This window comes from Patella vulgata, chromosome 5 (assembly GCF_932274485.2).
Source record: "Patella vulgata chromosome 5, xgPatVulg1.2, whole genome shotgun sequence".
NCBI lineage: Eukaryota > Metazoa > Mollusca > Gastropoda > Patellidae > Patella > Patella vulgata.
The window spans coordinates 61,904,208-61,922,355 of NC_065883.2; the positions used below are offsets into that span (position 1 = coordinate 61,904,208).

Sequence of the window (18,148 nt, forward strand, 5' to 3'; positions counted from 1 at the left end):
AGGACACCGGTGATATTTTTCTCAGTCAAAATAATCATTTTATTGCCGTGTTGTATAACCGTTACTTGTTTTGTTTCCGCCTTAGTTCAAACAATACTATAAAGTACTCTTATTTTCTCATTAATAATTTGTGTACCGGGAAATTTGATTGATACTCTGGGATATAAACTTTCATTCTGACGGAAACTCGGAATAAAAGATACATATCCTTTAAATTTGTCAGACAAATAAAAAAATATTGTTTGTCATAACTCGCACTACTATCAACCAGGAATAACGTTTATACTTGTCAAATCATTTTATTCTGAGCGAGGTTGTGAGTGTTTGAAGTTTTACTAAGACAGTCTCGCCATTTAAAATTATACGATAAAATGGATAATCGAGACTTTGTTTATTATAATAAAAAATTAATAATCAAAGTCTCGTTACGTTTTAAATGGCGAGAAGGCTCTAATCCATTAAATATTGATTATAGGCTTGTCATAATGTCTAAATAACAATTTATATATTATTTGAAGCTAGAAACAATAGTCTACTTGCAATAGGCAGATTTAGCTCTTACATAATGCATTTTTAACGTTGGGCAGTGGCTTTAATGGTTTAAAAGTTGCACTCTAACACTGAATATTTAAATTTGGGAGTATTAATATTCCAGAACCGATAACCGTTCAGTTTGTCTCCGATATCGCCCTAGGTGGAAACGAACGCTAAGCCCCAAGAACGAACGACCTGTTCATTAGATATGTTTAATATTAGCCTCCCGAGGAAATATATAAGCAACTTTTGCACCATTCCATACATTAGAATAAATCGTTTGTTGAACCAACAATGTCCGTATAGTAGGTGTGGGGGGGGGGGGCACCGTGGCTGAGTGCGTAAGTTCCTCGGTTTTTCCGGCGTGGTTTCCACTTGTCAGTGGTGCAGTACGGCCTGACAAGGAACAGTGTCTAGTTGTTCGGGTGGTGTGAAAACATAGGTGTGCATGTAAAAGAAACTTGACAATAAAATTGGACCGTAGTGCCGCTGTCCGGGCAGAATTACCCTCAGCATACTGTATGGCGTATGTCCGTTTTCATTAGCCCAGTCGGTGCAGAAAGGTAGGACATTAGACCACATTTCGTTTCATGTAATTGTCTCGGTTCTTTGAGTATGGGTCGCGAGTCTATGTATCTATTTCTTTCATTGTTTTCGTGTGGTATCTGTTTCATCACTTCGGAGAAATACTCCCATTGTTTCAATTTATTTTTTCTTGAAGCAATTCCTTGTTAAAGGAGGCAATTCTCCAACTCAATAATCCACAGTCTTGGATATTGCAAACACGACTTATTGGTCAATTTATATTAACATTGATGGTGTTATCTTACCGTGAAAAGATGGGCTTCTGATAGCCAATATTTAAGACAAAATGAAAATTTTAAAAATTGGCACACGAATCGTGCTTTCGAGCGCCATTTGTAATGAAGCGACTCGGTGAACGAGGCTAAACATTCTACCGGTGTAGACTGGAATAACCAGACGCCAAAGACTGCCATACAATTTCGCCGAATATAACTGATTGGAAATTACAGTAAAAACAGAAACGACTGGATGTAAGTCAGTTTATATACATTCACATTAATATTATATGTGTAGCGACCAATTTATGTCGGTTTCTAGGTGTCAAAGAATAAAGATTTAGCTCCTTTGAGAGCGATTTTCTTTAATATCAGTATAACAGGATATCAAGTCAAACTGGTATTTTTTTTAAGGTGACATAAATCCAAATTTGACTTTTTATTCATTTATTCTTTTTTAACACACTCCTGAATGTTGTAGTTATGAAATTTATAGTCAGATGTCATTTATTGTAAACCCAAGATTTTAAACTTGTAACAAAACATTTTAGACGCAAAATTAGTGTGTGACGTCCATGGGAATCTCCTTTATTGACCAAAACAAAGTGTGGATTTGTCAGAATTTAAAAATAGATACAATTCTGCATGAATTCGTGTTTGGCAAAGTGTCTTTGTTCTTGTTTTGCTTGGTTACGAATAAGTGTTGAATAAAAGTATAATTATATAAACCCTTGACATAGATATATTATCAATATTCTTTATATATTTATAAGAACATCACAAAACATATATGCTAAAATCGAGATATCTTGACTATACTCAAGGTATGAGGCATGTACATGTATATTACAGTGTGGTGGGGTATTTAGGAGAGAGAGAGGGGGGAGAGGGAGAGAGAGGGAGAGTAACGTTCACTCGACACAAACTAGGTCAATTTGGGACTAGCACATGTTTCAATTTTAGTTCAATTCAATAAATCGCATGGCTTTTAGCTGAGGGAGAAAATCGGAGGACACTGAGAAGACCCACAAGGCTGGACAGGCGACTCAATGAGGGGGAAACGATAGTGCTTAGATTTTCGATAATTAGGTAAACCGATGGTCATATTTGAATATTATTAAATATTAATTCTATATATTTTCTTATTTGTTATGAGTAATTCCTCTTTAACGCCTGTGTTGTAATTTTAATATGACGATCATTGTATAGTTTTCAAATTCAGTGTATATTATAAAACATAGGCTACTTTTAAGTGTTCATAACAGCAATGCACTATGAGAACCGGTACATTGCTTATGAACAGTAGTTTAGCTGTCGTTTTTACAACTTAAAAATTATTTAAAATATATTTATAACGACATATATTTGAAAATTCGTTTGCCGTAGGCGCAACAGCTTGGCAATTGTTAAGGAAGAGAGAATGAATCGAATAAACAAATTAACAGCGTAAACCACATGGAGATATAGGCCTGCTAATTAAACTCCCAGCAAGCGAGATATTCTAATGAAATTTAAAGTGCCAGGATGCGAGAATAAAGATTTTAATATAAATTTTAAGACCATATACAATCAAAAGTAATTTTATTCAAAAATATTCAAATAACTGAAGTTTACATTGGTTTCAACTGGTTTCAAATCGCCATCTTGTTTTCGCTTCGACAAAATAGTAATAATAATTACGTTTTCTTTTTTGTAATGCCAATCCGGTCTTTATGAAGGTTTTTATACACTCAAACGTACTTGATTACACAATAACAATAGTCTTGACTATACATATTTATATTTGATTTTTCAGATGTGATTTGTTGTGCCTTTAAATAATGTAAACAATAATATTTCCCGAAACCTGTCGATCGCGACAAGTATCGCTTATTTCAATTAAATTTCAATTCTTTCCTTAAATGAAATATTGCCTTATTAATCATGATTTGTCCTATTTTCTAACCCTATACAACAGATCCATTTCCATTTGTCGTATTAAACAATCAGCTTCAAGAATCACCTATTGTTCGGTAGACAATTTAAAACAAATTTTCTGAAATCTCAACAAGCATTGTGTCGTGTGGAGAGTGCACATGCATTGATTACTATTGCTACCATGAACGCCTCTTTACAAACCATGAAATCAAGGCAACTTATCATTCTCTCATTTAATGTGTTTATATTCAACTATTGTAGCGAAGATTAGCGCGCCACAATCAAATAGCTACAGGCATATAGTAAATTGGGAAGCAGTGTTCTGTCAAAAAATGATTCATAACGTAACAAAATACTCTACTAATTTGATTGGTCGTAATCTATCACGTGGCTCCATTAATCTACCATTAAGGCGGGGCATGTTGACTAGAATACGAGTGAGATCGGTGTTAGGGTTATTTACTACCCTACCATCTCAAATTAATCACCATGAGCTCGTTTTTGGTGAACTCCGGGTCTTACACTGAGCCAAAGTTTCCTCCGTCAGAAGAATACTCACAGTCTAGTTACATCCCGACAAATGGCGGAGAATATTATCGTGGAAATTTTACTTATGGATATACAAATGATCATCGACATTACGATGAGGATAAATCACCTGACAATCATTCCTACCCGTGTAATAACTCTCTAACACCCAGTCATTCTGTTACTAGTCTCACGACATGTGTTAATTCCTACCCTCCTCAATCCGTCTCCCCCGACACCCCTCCCATTCACGGACACTGTATGCCCCAGGGATCGGGCCAACTCTCGGACGGAGAGAATATTCCATGTGGCAGACAAAATGGACACCCGGTGATATATCCATGGATGAAAAAATCACAATTACCCCAAGGTAAGTAAAAGTGTATCATATATTTAAAACAATTAAACAACGTCGAGTTTGTGTCATATACAGCTAATGGTTTGGTTTAGTCAGTTTGCATATAAAACAATAAACACGTTTAGAGTAAATGAGAAAGGCTTTTATCTTTTAATCAATTGCTTATATTTTTTAGAATAACCCTTTAATATAAGAGACTTTGAAACTTGAGTAAAATCCATTAGAAATATTACATCTGTCTCTGAAGTCTATTAAATATAATGTATGAATTAACACGTTTATTGCATATTTAAAAATAAAAATGATATGGAAATTTTATTGTCTTAGAGTGTAGGTTAAAACCGTCTTTAACCCGAGTAAATCTTTTCGATCCCGTTACCTGAATTACTTGTTATTAAAATTTGTTAGTTTAAAGTGTGTGTGTGTGTGTATACGTTTTATTAATCGTTCTACTTATATGTTTAAGTAGCCCGTTGATATGCTTTGATATAGAGTGTCTACACCGAGTGATTTATAAAGTGTAATTTATCATTTACATGATAGTCATGTCGGCTTTACACTTTATACATTATGTTTTATAACACTTTTTTTTAATTCATTTATAAGAAATTTTTAATTTGTCATGTCATTACTTTAAACTTACCTTTACAAGTGGATTTTGCTCTGAGATCTCCTAGTTTGATTATTTTATGACGTATACTATACCCCATAGTTCATTGTGTGACCGTCATTAGTTCGATTGGTGCCGAAAAATATGACGTTAAACCAGGTTTCATTTTCTATTCTTTTAAGACTAAGAAATGTTTATTTATCAACTTATATCAACTTTTATTCATTAGTAGAAAAACAGTGGGGTTGTAAATTATTGACTCTGGGATTTGATGCAACAGTATATTAAAAATATACTAGTTATACGAAGCCAAACAACTGATATTAGTAAAGGTCGTCAAAAACTGTTCAATATTTCTTGCTTCATTTTGTTTGAACCCAATTTTAGAATTTATTTTGGAGACTCGCATAAAAAGGTGTGTTTTTTTTTACAAAAACACACACACGGTATTACTTTGAATAAAGTCAAAAGTATTATGACATTGAGTAAGCGCAAAAATATTACTTTTCGCAAAGACAAAAAGCATTACGTTAGTAAAGACAAAATTATTTAGTGGTGTTGTGTAACATAAAATCAAAATTCACAAAAATGCATAAAATAATAAAATTCACATAATAAAACTTGCACTGATTTATGTGTGATGTCTTTACAAGTGATATTTATGGTAGTATGTGTAGCTTAAAATTATTACATTTTTTTATGACTATTCCGTTTTAGAAAGATTTATATTTGTAAAAATCATCATCTCACCGCCATTAAGGTGTAGTGAAATGTGGTTTCATATATCAGAAAAAACGGTAGGTGGTAATAAGAATTAAAATTAACGTCTTCGACTACTGATATGTTTTCTGGGTATACTGTCGCTCGGTAAATTGGTGAATTTCTTGCAGGAGGCAGAGCATTTCCATTTCTAGAGTGTTACCATATGTTTATCTGTAAACCCGTCTGTCAAAAGTCATGGGTTCTCCGTGTCCTCGCACCAATAGATACATCTGGACGCAAGTGAATTATTGAAAAAAAGACATGTTACTCCCGAAATGACCTAGTTAGGAGAGTGTGGACGTTAGCGCGTTCAACCCCACCCGTCTTTCTCTCCAAATTGAGATGAATTAATAAACCAAATTAATCCATAAACTGAGTTAATTCCATAAACCGAGTATCTATAGACCGAGTTAAATTGATAAACCGGGTTTAATCTATAGACCGTTTTAAATCTATAGACCGAGTTAAATGATAAACCGAGTTAATTCTTTGGACCTAGTTAAATCGATAAAACGAGTCAAACTAATAAACCGAGTTAAATCTATAATAAACTTAATAAATATAGTTCAATCTACAAATCCGTTAACTCAGTTCTATCCACAAACCAAATTAAATCAATGAATTAGTAAAAATCTCTAAATTTGGTAAAAAATCTCTAAATTTGGTAAAAATCTCTAAATTTGATAAACAAAATTCTCTAAATTTGATAAAATAAATCTCTAAATTTGGTAAAAATCTATCAACTTGGTAAAAATCTATCAACTTGGTAAAAATCTATCAACTTGGTAAAAATCTATATATCTAGTTAAATCAATAAATGGAGAGCAATCACAGTTTAATGGATTGATAGATTTTAGTCAACAAAGTACTGATTCGGTCGAATCCATATCATACGGATTCCATTTCTTAGACGTGTTTAAACAATATAAATCAACAAGATATTTATATAGAAAAAATGTGGAAACATTAAAACTGATTAAATTCGCTAACTGGGTACATTGCAATTTCTCATCTAAAATAAATGAATTGCTCTGTTAAAACAGACGACATTGGATTTCCTAGGATGACAAACCAGAAATTAATAATAAAACAGAACACCGATACACAAATACAACAATTGACAATCGGTCCACTGAATTCATAAGCGATTTACTATGAAATAAGATACACACTTGACAATAAATCACATATTATTTATGAAAATAAATCATGAACGTGGCTGGAGGCGTTGAGCTATAATGAAATATTATGCCAACAATAGTAATAAAAGTAGGATGTGTAATGGTGATAGGCATTAACAATTATAGCTTGTAGGCGATATTGATGTAAATTAAAATAGTAACGGATAATAACTGTTTTAACGATTTTATAGTAGTTGTATTGATTTAACTGACCTATAAACCCACTGATTTACTTATAGTAATCCACTGATTTACTTATAGTAATCCACTGATTTACTTACCACAATCCATTCATTTATTTATCACTACTAATTTACTTACCACAATCCAATGATTTACTCACCACCAACCATTGATTTACTTACCACAACAGCTGAGTTACTAACCACAACCCATTAATTTACTTACCACAATTCATTGATTTACTTACCACAATCCACTAATAATTCACTCATTTATTTATCACAATCAGGTGATTTACTTACCAAAATCAGTGGATTTACTTACCACAATCAGTGGATTTGCTTATCATAATTCACCGATTTACTTACCACAATTCACTGATTTACTTACCAAAATCCATGGATCTACTTACCACAATCAGTGGATTTACTTACCATAATCCACTGATTTACTTACCACATTCAGCTGAGTTACTTACCACAATTAATAGCAATCTTTGATTTACTCACCGTAATCCACGGAATCTAGAATATACATATCATATTCCCCTGAATTGTATTCCACTGATTTAGTTATTGTATTCTTCCGTTTGGTAATCGTATTCCCCTGATTTAGTTATTGTATTCTACCAATTTAGTTATTGTATTCTTCCGTTTAGAAATTGTATTCCCCTGATTTAGTTATTGTATTCTACCGATTTAGTTATTGTATTCCACTGATTTAGTAATCGTATTCCCCTTATTTAGTTATCGTATTCCACTCATTCAGTTTATTATATTCCACTCATTCAGTTTATTATATTCCACTGAATTAGTTGTCGTATTCCACTGATTTAGTTGTCGTATTCCACTGATTTAGTTTAGTATTCCACTGATTTAGTTTAGTATTCCACTGATTTAGTTATCGTATTCCACTGATTTAGTTATCGTCTTCTACCACTTCAGTTATCGTAGTCCACTGATTTAATATCGGATTCCACTGAATTAGTTATCGTATTCCACTAATTTAGTTGCCGTATTCCACTGATTTAGTTGCCGTATTCCACTGATTTAGTTATCATATTCTAATACTTTAGTCATCGTATTCCACGGATTTAATATCGTATTCCACTTAATTAGTTATCGTATTCCACTAATTTAGTTGTCGTATTCCACTACTTTAGTTATCGTAGTCCACAGATTTAGTTATCGTATTCCACTGAATTAGTTATCGCATTCCACTAATTTAGTTGTCGTATTCCACTACCTTAGTTATCGTATTCCACGGATTTAGTTATCTTAGTCCACGGATTTAGTGATTGTATTTCACTAATTTAGTTATTGCATTTCACTGATTAAGTTACCGTATTCCCTTTACACACCACCCACCCAATAACCGCGGAGGCCAGTTCACGCCTTTAGTGGCCCCCGCAGAGTGAAAGAAAAATGGTATTGCTGCAAACTTTGCGTGGTGTAAATCTTCATACATCACTTGTTATGGTCCAGATCAATCCAACTATAATTCTTTTCTATACAAACTATCCAAATTATCAGATAACTGTAAATACTAAATTAAATGACAACTAAACTTATTCTTAATTTATCCCTATTTAAAAGTTATAATTTAAAACTGGATTACTGTTTTTAACATACAATAGGAACAGTTTTAGTTTATTGAAGACATCAATAGGTGCAGAAAAGTAAGACGTTAAACCCCCATTTCAATCATTCATTTTTGATGACACACGCAATCGAAACGTGCATATTATCACTGCTTCTTTGCGAGGAAGAAGTTTTGTAAACGATGTTACTGTTTAGCTTAGATCTCAACAAATTTAATAAGCTGATGATGTTAATCTTGATTCATAGCGTACAAAGTTATACTCATTGATAATTTTGCCAGTTGGGCTTTAGCAAATTATATGAATTTTTGGAGAGTTACAGGTCTTTGATAGCAGTCAAGGACAATATTGGTAAAATTATTAAAGAGGTTGTGTGGGGGGGGGGGAGGGGGGGGGCGTCTTTAAAGTTTCCACATATGTTTGTTGTCTGACAACCTATATATAATTAGCAGTTTCTTCACACTCTATACCGAAAAAAACTGAATTTGGCCATGTATGCTATCGAATGATCAGCCTCTATGTCATAAAAATTAACACGCCATCAGTTGTAAACCTTTCATAATATACTGACGGTATATAAAAAAGTTATCAAAAAAACTATCATAAAAATCTAGCTTTATATACTCTATGACCTTTAAAATCTCATTGGAAAATCTTCAAAATTCCTTTAAACATTTCTCACCCGCCCGTCTTGAAGACACAATCTCAATCTCGACTGCAGAAAAAACCCAGCTATTTAGGGAAATCTGTTGACGACCGATAACCCAATCAAAACAGTTGTAACATTAGCCAGAGCTCTTTGAACTTGATTACAGAACGACAGGCGGACAAACGATGAAAACATTATTGCCATGTAGTCGTGTTAAATCAATGATGATTGGATTAACGGTAAACAGATTTCTCCATCATAAACACGCTGTTAGAATAATTCAAGAAATCTGAAAAAGAAAAATGAATTAATGGAATGACTACAGGAATGAGCAATATTTAGATATTTGGAGAAAACACGTGTCGTTGCAGAACGATTACTTGTTTGGCCAATTAAACGTACATGTATATATATTACATGAATTTCAACTGTGTGGCACTATCTTTACAGAACTATGAATTAAACGTTCAAAATAATAATGATGTATTCCATGAATTTAAAATGTTTGGTAGTGTCTTACAAAACTAGGAATTATGTTCAAAATAATACTGATGAATCCTATGGAATTAAAGTGTTTGGTACTATCTTACAAAACTCTGAATTAAATGTTCAAAACAATACTGATGTATTCTATGAATTTAACTCGCGATTCACTTGAAAATAAAACTCCAGATAAAACCAATGACGATCTTGTAAAATGAATGAAAGATTTGGAAAGTCTCAGCTCTATATTTCCAGACCATTCTGCATTTTCTTAACATTTTCGTATTTATTGAGAGAGAGAGAGAGAGAGAGAGAGAGAGAGAGGGAGGGGGGGCGTCTGGCAGGGCGTCTTTAGTGGTGGGAGTACCCGGAGAGCGCATGATAACAATATCATAAATCACGTGTTCTAGTAATAACAATACTCAGCACCATGCACAAAACCCTAACATAATTACTCCGGGTCTAACATACAGAATATCTCTATCAATTATTGACTTAAAGCGCGTGATCATTGGAAGTTTGGAAGTTGGGAAGTTGGTGGGGGTGGAGGGGTGCTACTAGGCGTGTGCTTGGATTTCTAGCAGCCTATACTCCACCCATAAACATTTTAAAATTAAATTCAAGAAGACATCAGTTTCAATACTGTGAGAAATATGCTCCAGAACTGTCATGATTCGTGTAAATTTTTATGCTTACTAATAATGCACATATATCTAGGGCAGATTTCAATTTGTATATCTAAATTTATGTGAATGTCGCCTAAAAAGAAGTAACCTTTACTCAACAATTAGTATTGTTCGCGTTAATTTATTCCTCATTTTAATAAACATGCCATAGTGAGATAGAATGTATAATAAAAATGACAGTTTGACTTTCAAGACAAGTTAAGTATGGAAACGTACTAAAAAAAATAACAAGGTATTTATTAAATAAGAACCTTTCGTCTACAAATTACATAAATATAGCTTCAGCTTCTGGGATCCAGGTCCATACTATTCCATTTAGCTTTATGTTGTATAAGTGGTGTGCACAAGGCAGGTGTAGACTCTTTCTAAAACACCTGATACGACTTCTTATTTATTTGACAAATTCACATAACTAACAAGTATTTTCTGTGAATTGGGTATTTACACTTCAAACGTGTTGAAAAAATAATTCATTCGTTTAATAGCTTTACGTTGTCAGACAAACTCTTAAACGCAATAGAGACTATTAATTAGTTCAAGAATAACTTAATTGACAACTTGCAAACCGCATCTTTCATCACCCATGATTCGGGCGTATTAAGATTTCCGGTTGGCTTGTGATTGTCTATTAAATGATCAACTTGAAAGAGATGATCGTTCATCTACTTGTATTAAGTAGTTGTTAATACGACAGATACTAATGATACTCAAGTAAAATTTCAGACCAACATCTGTGATAGTCATTGTAGAGATGGGGAAAATATTAACTATAATTCTAGTCTTTTAACAAGGTCAACGTCGACATTTTCGACTAGGATTTGGTTTCTTATATACAGTAAGACTTTGGCAAGCGAAACAATTAAAACACCAAGAAATCTGAAAGACCGTTATACACGTATTTATTTCTATGATTCTAGAAAATCGCTAAATATTGACTTCCCATTCACTATTCGAAATAGTGTATCGGCATACTTCGTATTTTTATTCAGTGCCATGCGGGCGTCTGGCTCAGTTCCCCACCCTCAATATTTGGGCGACCGAAAATTCGTGCATGGCGGTTACATATATTCGAACAATCAATCATTGCACAATCAATTTCATTTAACCCCAGTCTGTGCAGAAAATTAGGACATTACACCCCGTTTCATTTCATTTCCACTTAACACATTTAAAACATTTGTTTTCAAATTCAAACAAATGTCTTTAAATCTAATGTTCGAATCCCAACAATTTAAAATATCGATTCTGAACCAAAAAGTAGAGCTTTTCCATTTAACACATTTCGAAGATTTGTTTTCAAATTCAAACAATGCCGAATCCCAACAATTTATTTTGAACCAAAACGTAGAACTAGTAAAATTTTCAAATCCTTTGTTACTGTAACCATATGTTTGGGTACTTATAACTATTGATGTTTGTTTGTTGATTTCCAGTACAATTTCTGTACTTGAGGGGGTCACAGTGGCTACGTGGGCAAGACGCTGGCTCACTAGCCTGGAGGTCGGGTGTTCGATCCCTAAATTGACCGAGAAAGTTCATCTAGGTTCCCCCTTGTCAGTGATGCAGGACAGAGGGCCTGACAAGGACAGCTGTCTAGTCGTTCGAATGGGACGAAAAACCGAGGTCTCGTGTACACATTGGCGTGCACGTAAAAGATCCCTTGACAGTTGGAATTCGATATAAGAGTAGGCCGTAGTGCCGCTGTCCGGGCAAAATTTCCCTCATAGCATACTGTATGGTGTATGCCCGTCTTCATTAGTCCAGTTCGGAGTAGAACAGTAGGACGTTAAACCACATTTCATTTCATTTCTTCAATAGTACTAAGAATTTCACTAATATTATCAATATTCATATCCTTCGAAAATATTTAATAGTTCTGTATACCTATGGTATTATTGATACAACATATCATACCTTTCTGTCTTCACCAAATTGTTACTGTCAGAGATAGAATCAAACATTTTCTTTCAAACGCAACCTATATTCATTCTTAGACGCAAGTCCAAGAATAACCCCCGTTACTTAATTAAAAACCGTAAACTCGACATAACTTTTTGGCACTCTTAGATACAAGGGGAGATTTACACATAGTTATAACTCTTATAGTCATACCCCCAAACAAAGATCGCTCTCACCTTATATCGCTATTTTGGTCACCGTATACTGTTTCTTGATAAGAAAAGTAGAAATGTGTTACATTTAGTTGGAATTTTCTTACAAGGGGGTCCATTATAACATTTTGAATATTTTAAGTTGTATGTTTGATCTGGGTTCAGTCAGTGAAAGCGTCCCGGGCTTCCTGTCAGTTTGTGATTCAATCTTGCTTCTATTGAATAAAACATGATAACAAAATAATATAATTTAACATTAGTCACAGCCATGGCGTGATATCTTCTAAAATGATATTACAATAGAAGGGCGTTAATGGGAATCTGTAAACAAATACTCGCCAATTCATTATATATTAATATAAAAAATACCTGAATAAATCAGACATGATTTGAGAAATCAACAAGTGAAAAATATTTTTGATTCATCCAAAAGGGATTTTCCTAATATAATAGTTACAACCTTGGTTTATTCTAACCAGGATGTCCCGGGTTCGATCCAGCGCCTGGGAAATGTCGTCGGGATATTCCAGCCTAAAATTGCCAGTGATGGAGAGGACGGGGCACCTGGTAGGTTAAACCGTGGCAACCCTGCCGGGGCTAAATGTTCCTCATAGTACTCATAGTACATAATATGGCGTACTACAATCGTCAGTTGCCCGTATGGTGCAGAAAAGTAAGACATTAAACCCCATTTAATTTTATTTAGTTATTTTACATATGCCAGTCAGAAAAAAACGCCTTATTAAGTGTAATTCAATAACGTGTACTCTGTAATTGCATTTGAAAACATTTTGGATGTCTTATTTAATATTATTGGCTGCCTAAAGCATGGTACCTAGGCAATGCAAAGCTGAAAGCTAAAACTGGCCTTTAAAAGGCCATAATCACTCCCATCAAGACATGAATGTAAATTTAATTTTGAATAATATCATATTCATAGTACCCTAAGACTAAAACATTTGTACAACTCATAAATCAAAAGTTACAAAGTGTATATCTCTGCTATGACATGGCAGATTTGTCCCAAAATTTGCATTCATTCTATGGTGATTTTTACGTTCAAAAGTGTTATGGTACTCATCAAACTATACAGAATCTTCATTGTCGAATGTTTTCTAAAATCCTGAATATATTAACTGTATATCACAGTAGAATATACTCGCTAAACTTTTACGTAAAACGCCCAAAATGTTTTTTTTTTTTATTATTTAAAAAAATGAGAAAGATAATATACAGAGTAGACGATAATATACTTTAAAATTAACAAACATACGTTTTGCTTACCACATTGTTTTCCTATTGTATGTATATTATTTACATGTTTTAACTTAGCTTGTAACAAAACCTATCGTATCATTATCGAATATTTGGTAAGAAAAGCTGAAAGAATGACGAGCCTTCACAGATGTGAACCTCAACTCATCGTCTGACTGACAATCCTGTGACAAGCAGGGTTAATATATGGCTACCTGTCAACTCCCAGCACTGATAACATCTATTTCTCAGTAATTAGAGTCTGCTTCTTTAACACCAAAAATCTTTAAAATGAACAACTTTAGTTCATTGCCATTTCACTCAGCCTCTAAAAGTAATTTCAGCTTTTCCTGAACCAAATTGTTTTTTTGAGAAGAAAAAAACTGTTTACAATACGTCAATTATAGAGTCTTAGATTGTTTCGACTTTGCAGGGTTTTCATAACAAAAAAAGACGTATAATAGTATACATAAGTGTACTTTATAGAACGGTTCATGTTCTTTAGTCCCGTAGCAATATTTACAGAAGAATCATAATTGGTCTGTATCCAATTCCTTCAAGATTCTCGATCTTTGAATTTTATTGTTCTCGAATGGATTCCGCTAAGGTGGTTGCATTTTTGCCTTCTTTTTCAACACATATGTTAATGTGTATATAAATCTAAAATATGAATGTCGTAGTCCTCGTTTGTACAAATGTAGCATTTGCTTTATTAAAAAAATGTTTTCTTCTGTTCTGTAATAATTATTTTTCTCTTTCTATCTTTCAGTTGCTGGAAATACCTTATCTATCGTCGATTCCAAAAGAAACCGAACAGCCTATACCCGTCATCAAGTCTTAGAATTAGAAAAAGAATTCCATTTCAACCGTTACTTGACCAGGAGAAGGCGGATAGAGATTGCACACACGTTATGTCTGTCAGAACGACAAATTAAAATTTGGTTTCAAAATCGGAGAATGAAATGGAAAAAAGAACATAAATTACCCAACACGAAGTCGAGAATGTTAGAAACTGGGTTAGAAGGCGGTGATATGTCGCCCACTGATTTGACAGTTATTTAAATAGACAACAACAGAAAGCAATATATATTCAATTATCTGTTTTGCCGATGATGGCAGATTGCAGGGATATGAAATGCCTCGGAGAGTCGGGTTATTTCTGCATTACTGAGAATTCATAGGCAAACAATTCGTGTTAAATTCAGTTAATTTGCTATTATTGGAGATATTTACAAGTGATTGTATAATATGAAGTCTTTGTGGAAATTCAGCAGTGTAGGAGTGGGTTGGAAATTGTGCGTGAACCTTTGGGGAGTCGTGTGTGAACTATTAAGTGAAAATTGATTGACAATAAAGTGACCTCTTTTATTAATTTGTATATTTATCAATCATTACTGTGGCGATTAGTAAATTAGCCTTGTTTCATATCATACATCACATACTAAAATCGTTTTATAGTCAACTAGTATTCAATGGGTGTCACTGTCACTAATTTAAATTAATCCCTGAAAAGGTGAGGTGTGAGAATAATAAATTGTCCTGCTATAGCTGTATTGTATTAACAGTAAAGTGCCCTGCTATAGCTGTCTCTACATGCAAATAAATAATTTAAGACTTGTCATACCTGTCCTCTTGAGTATATCGCGAATCAAAACTTAAATCACAGAAAAAATAGGCATACTGCATATTATTGTTATGTAATTATACAATGTATGTGTATGGCATAGTGACTTGCCAATGAAATAACCATTGATTGGAGACGATATCTAATATATGTTATGGAGCGCAATAGATGACATAATCTTCAAGAACAGGCGGTTGTTATTAATGTTTGGAACACACTCGCCAGCAACATCACAGAGAAAGGCGATGTCGATTAATATTAATTAGGGTTATAGAAATGGTAATTAATTATAAAGTTCTGTCCAAAACGCTGTGTAATAAAGAGGCATAATAAGTCTTATAGTAAGACTTACTAGTATTCGCTAAGTTATCTTTCTCCGGTATAGAATATTTATCAATATTGTGGTCTATATGTGTATTCATTTATATTATACCAAAGTCATGAAATATGTTAATATTTGATAATATATTGACGTAATATTATTTCGGTGCTCGTTTTAAGTTAACTTTTATGTAAATTTTTGTGTCCCGTTTTATTTTCTATTTATAAATTGTTTAATGAATGGTTTTGTAAATAAATAACTATATGTATATATAATGAGTATTGAAAATAAAAGATTAAGTATTCTTGTGTATTTATAAATGAAATGAAATGAAATGGGGTTTAACGTCCTACTGTTCTGCTCCTATACTGGGCTAATGAAGACGGGCATACGCCATACAGTGTGCTGTGAGGGAAATTTTGCCCGGGCAGCGGCACTATCGCCTACTCTTATATCGAATTCCAACTGCCAAGGGATCTTTTACGTGCATTCCAATGTTTACACGGGACCTCGGTTTTTCGTCTCATCCGAAGGACTAGACAGCTGTCCTTGTCAGGCCCTCCGTCCTGCATCACTGACAAGGGGAAACCACGTCGGAAAATCGGCATGAACTTTCTCGGCCAATGCAGGGATCGAACACCCGACCACCAGGCTAGCGTGCTTGTGTATTTATAAATGGGCGTTATGATCTTTGCTGGGGGGAGTGTGAGGTAGTGAGATAGTGCTATGGTTATTTGATAAATATCTAGCCTGTAGCTTCCGAACGTTCAGCAATAAAATATATTATAGTTTTAAAACTCCTATATGAATTGTTTATATCATTGATGTTAGAATTTCAGTTGATTTGTCCAATCTGTGATATTTTACGCACAGATTATTTATGCCCCGTTATACCTTTGAAGAATCCTAGAACCTAAAACTATTGCCCGACACTGAAATTAGTATACCTGATAATAATTATGCCCATGGATAAACTGGAAGAAACCTGTCGTGCTTGTGAATGCCCTGTAGACTAAGGTTCTGGTAATTAATTTGAATACGCCCGCATTGAAATGTTGTCGTATATTGGCGTCACCCCCTGTCTGGCCGTCTGGCGTCCACAATTTGTGGACAATCTAGATTCTAAAGTTATCATCTGTTTCAGCTTATGTGATTTCAGACAATTACTGCTAGTGTTATGGCCCTTAAACAGATATACTTTACCTGTTACCTGTATAATGTTTTGTATAATAAATGTTAGCATCTTGAAGAACTAGAAGCCAATTAAAATTTGATTATTTCTTATAATTACTTAATGGCTTGTTACTCCTGGTCAGTTTAAGTTGTCTTTTAAATGTTCCAATTACCTACAAAACAATATATTATGCGGCAATCATTTTGGCTTCTCGATTGCACAGACAACCTATCTTTTACATTTTGAACTTCCCCTGGGTCACTTCATGGATATGAATCACATTTCGTAGATATGTTGCTTTGGTGATGAGTATTCAAATTTGTTCAAATAAAATTGATTGATCCCATAATGGTGGGTCCTGGGCATATGGCAGTAGCAAATTTAGACATACGCCAACAGTATAGTGTTGTTATATACTACGGCCACCCCTGTCCGCCCATCCCCCCTATCAAAAACACTCTACAGATTACAAAAATAATACCAAAGTGAAATTGATACGTATTGTCTATAAACGAAGAAGTCTATATATAAAAAATAAAGCGATTTCCGATAATCACTTCTATTATATATCGTTATTGCCCTTGTGCACTTTGTAGAATCATATGCTTGAAATTCAAATGCATTGTTCGGATTTGTGGGCCGAAGAAGCTTTTGGCGGGTTCTTCCTCGAGTATGCTCTAGTGACAAAAGCTGAACTGTTGGAAATTAACATTCCTTTTCAGATACCCGAGACACTGAATCCCACTGCGATACGTGAGACACTGAATCACACTGCGACCACCTTTATGGGCGTAGGCTTAATTGTCTGGCAACATTTTAGTAAGTTCACCATATTCCACCTAAGGTGTGCTTATTCGACCCATTAGGGCGGGTGTTGCCTATTTTGAGTAAACAAATTTAAACTTTTTCGGCTTTGGTAGATGTGGTGATTATTTAGATTAGTTTAGTCCCACCCGAACTGTTTGGGGCACATTTTATGTATGTTACACTGGTAGAGTCTGGTTTGTCTAAATATGGGCGGGAGGGTAAGCACTTTAAAGGAGAAAAGTTAGAAGTTTATTATTTGGTAACCTTATAAGTACCTATGTTATTGTGTGTAAAATGCCTTTACAGACCTATACTGAAATGCCTCTCAAATAACAAAATCGCAACAACATTTATCACCAGATCTGTTTGAAATTAAGGGGCGCTGTGGGGTGAAGAAGAGAATTTAGAGACTAGCAATTAAAGTTGTTATTGCTCCTGCTTACATTGTAGAATATGAACTCAGTTATTACTCCATTTTGCTTGACATATCAAAAGAGTCAGTCGAATTTCAAACATTTGCGAAGATCATTGATAGATTTATTGCCCTTGTTCACTTTGTGGATTC

At 34.0% G+C, this 18,148-nt stretch overlaps 1 protein-coding gene across 1 annotated transcript; it reads left to right on the forward strand.

Moving 5' to 3' along the window:
- The first annotated feature begins 3,671 nt into the window (after positions 1-3,671).
- Positions 3,672-15,805, forward strand: LOC126821690 (homeobox protein Hox-A4). Its single transcript, XM_050550163.2, has 2 exons — positions 3,672-4,149; positions 14,426-15,805. The coding sequence occupies exons 1-2, from the start codon at positions 3,741-3,743 to the stop codon at positions 14,716-14,718; spliced, it is 702 nt and encodes a 233-aa protein (XP_050406120.1). The 5' UTR covers positions 3,672-3,740; the 3' UTR covers positions 14,719-15,805.
- Positions 15,806-18,148: the final 2,343 nt, after the last annotated feature.

What these genes read in the sequence shown, in the direction of transcription:
- LOC126821690 (XM_050550163.2), top strand. Translation starts at nt 3,741, where the DNA reads ATGAGCTCGTTTTTGGTGAACTCCGGGTCTTACACTGAGCCAAAGTTT. An exon ending in AAAATCACAATTACCCCAAG is followed by an intron (nt 4,150 to 14,425) that starts GTAAGTAAAAGT and finishes TCTATCTTTCAG; the next exon opens with TTGCTGGAAATACCTTATCT.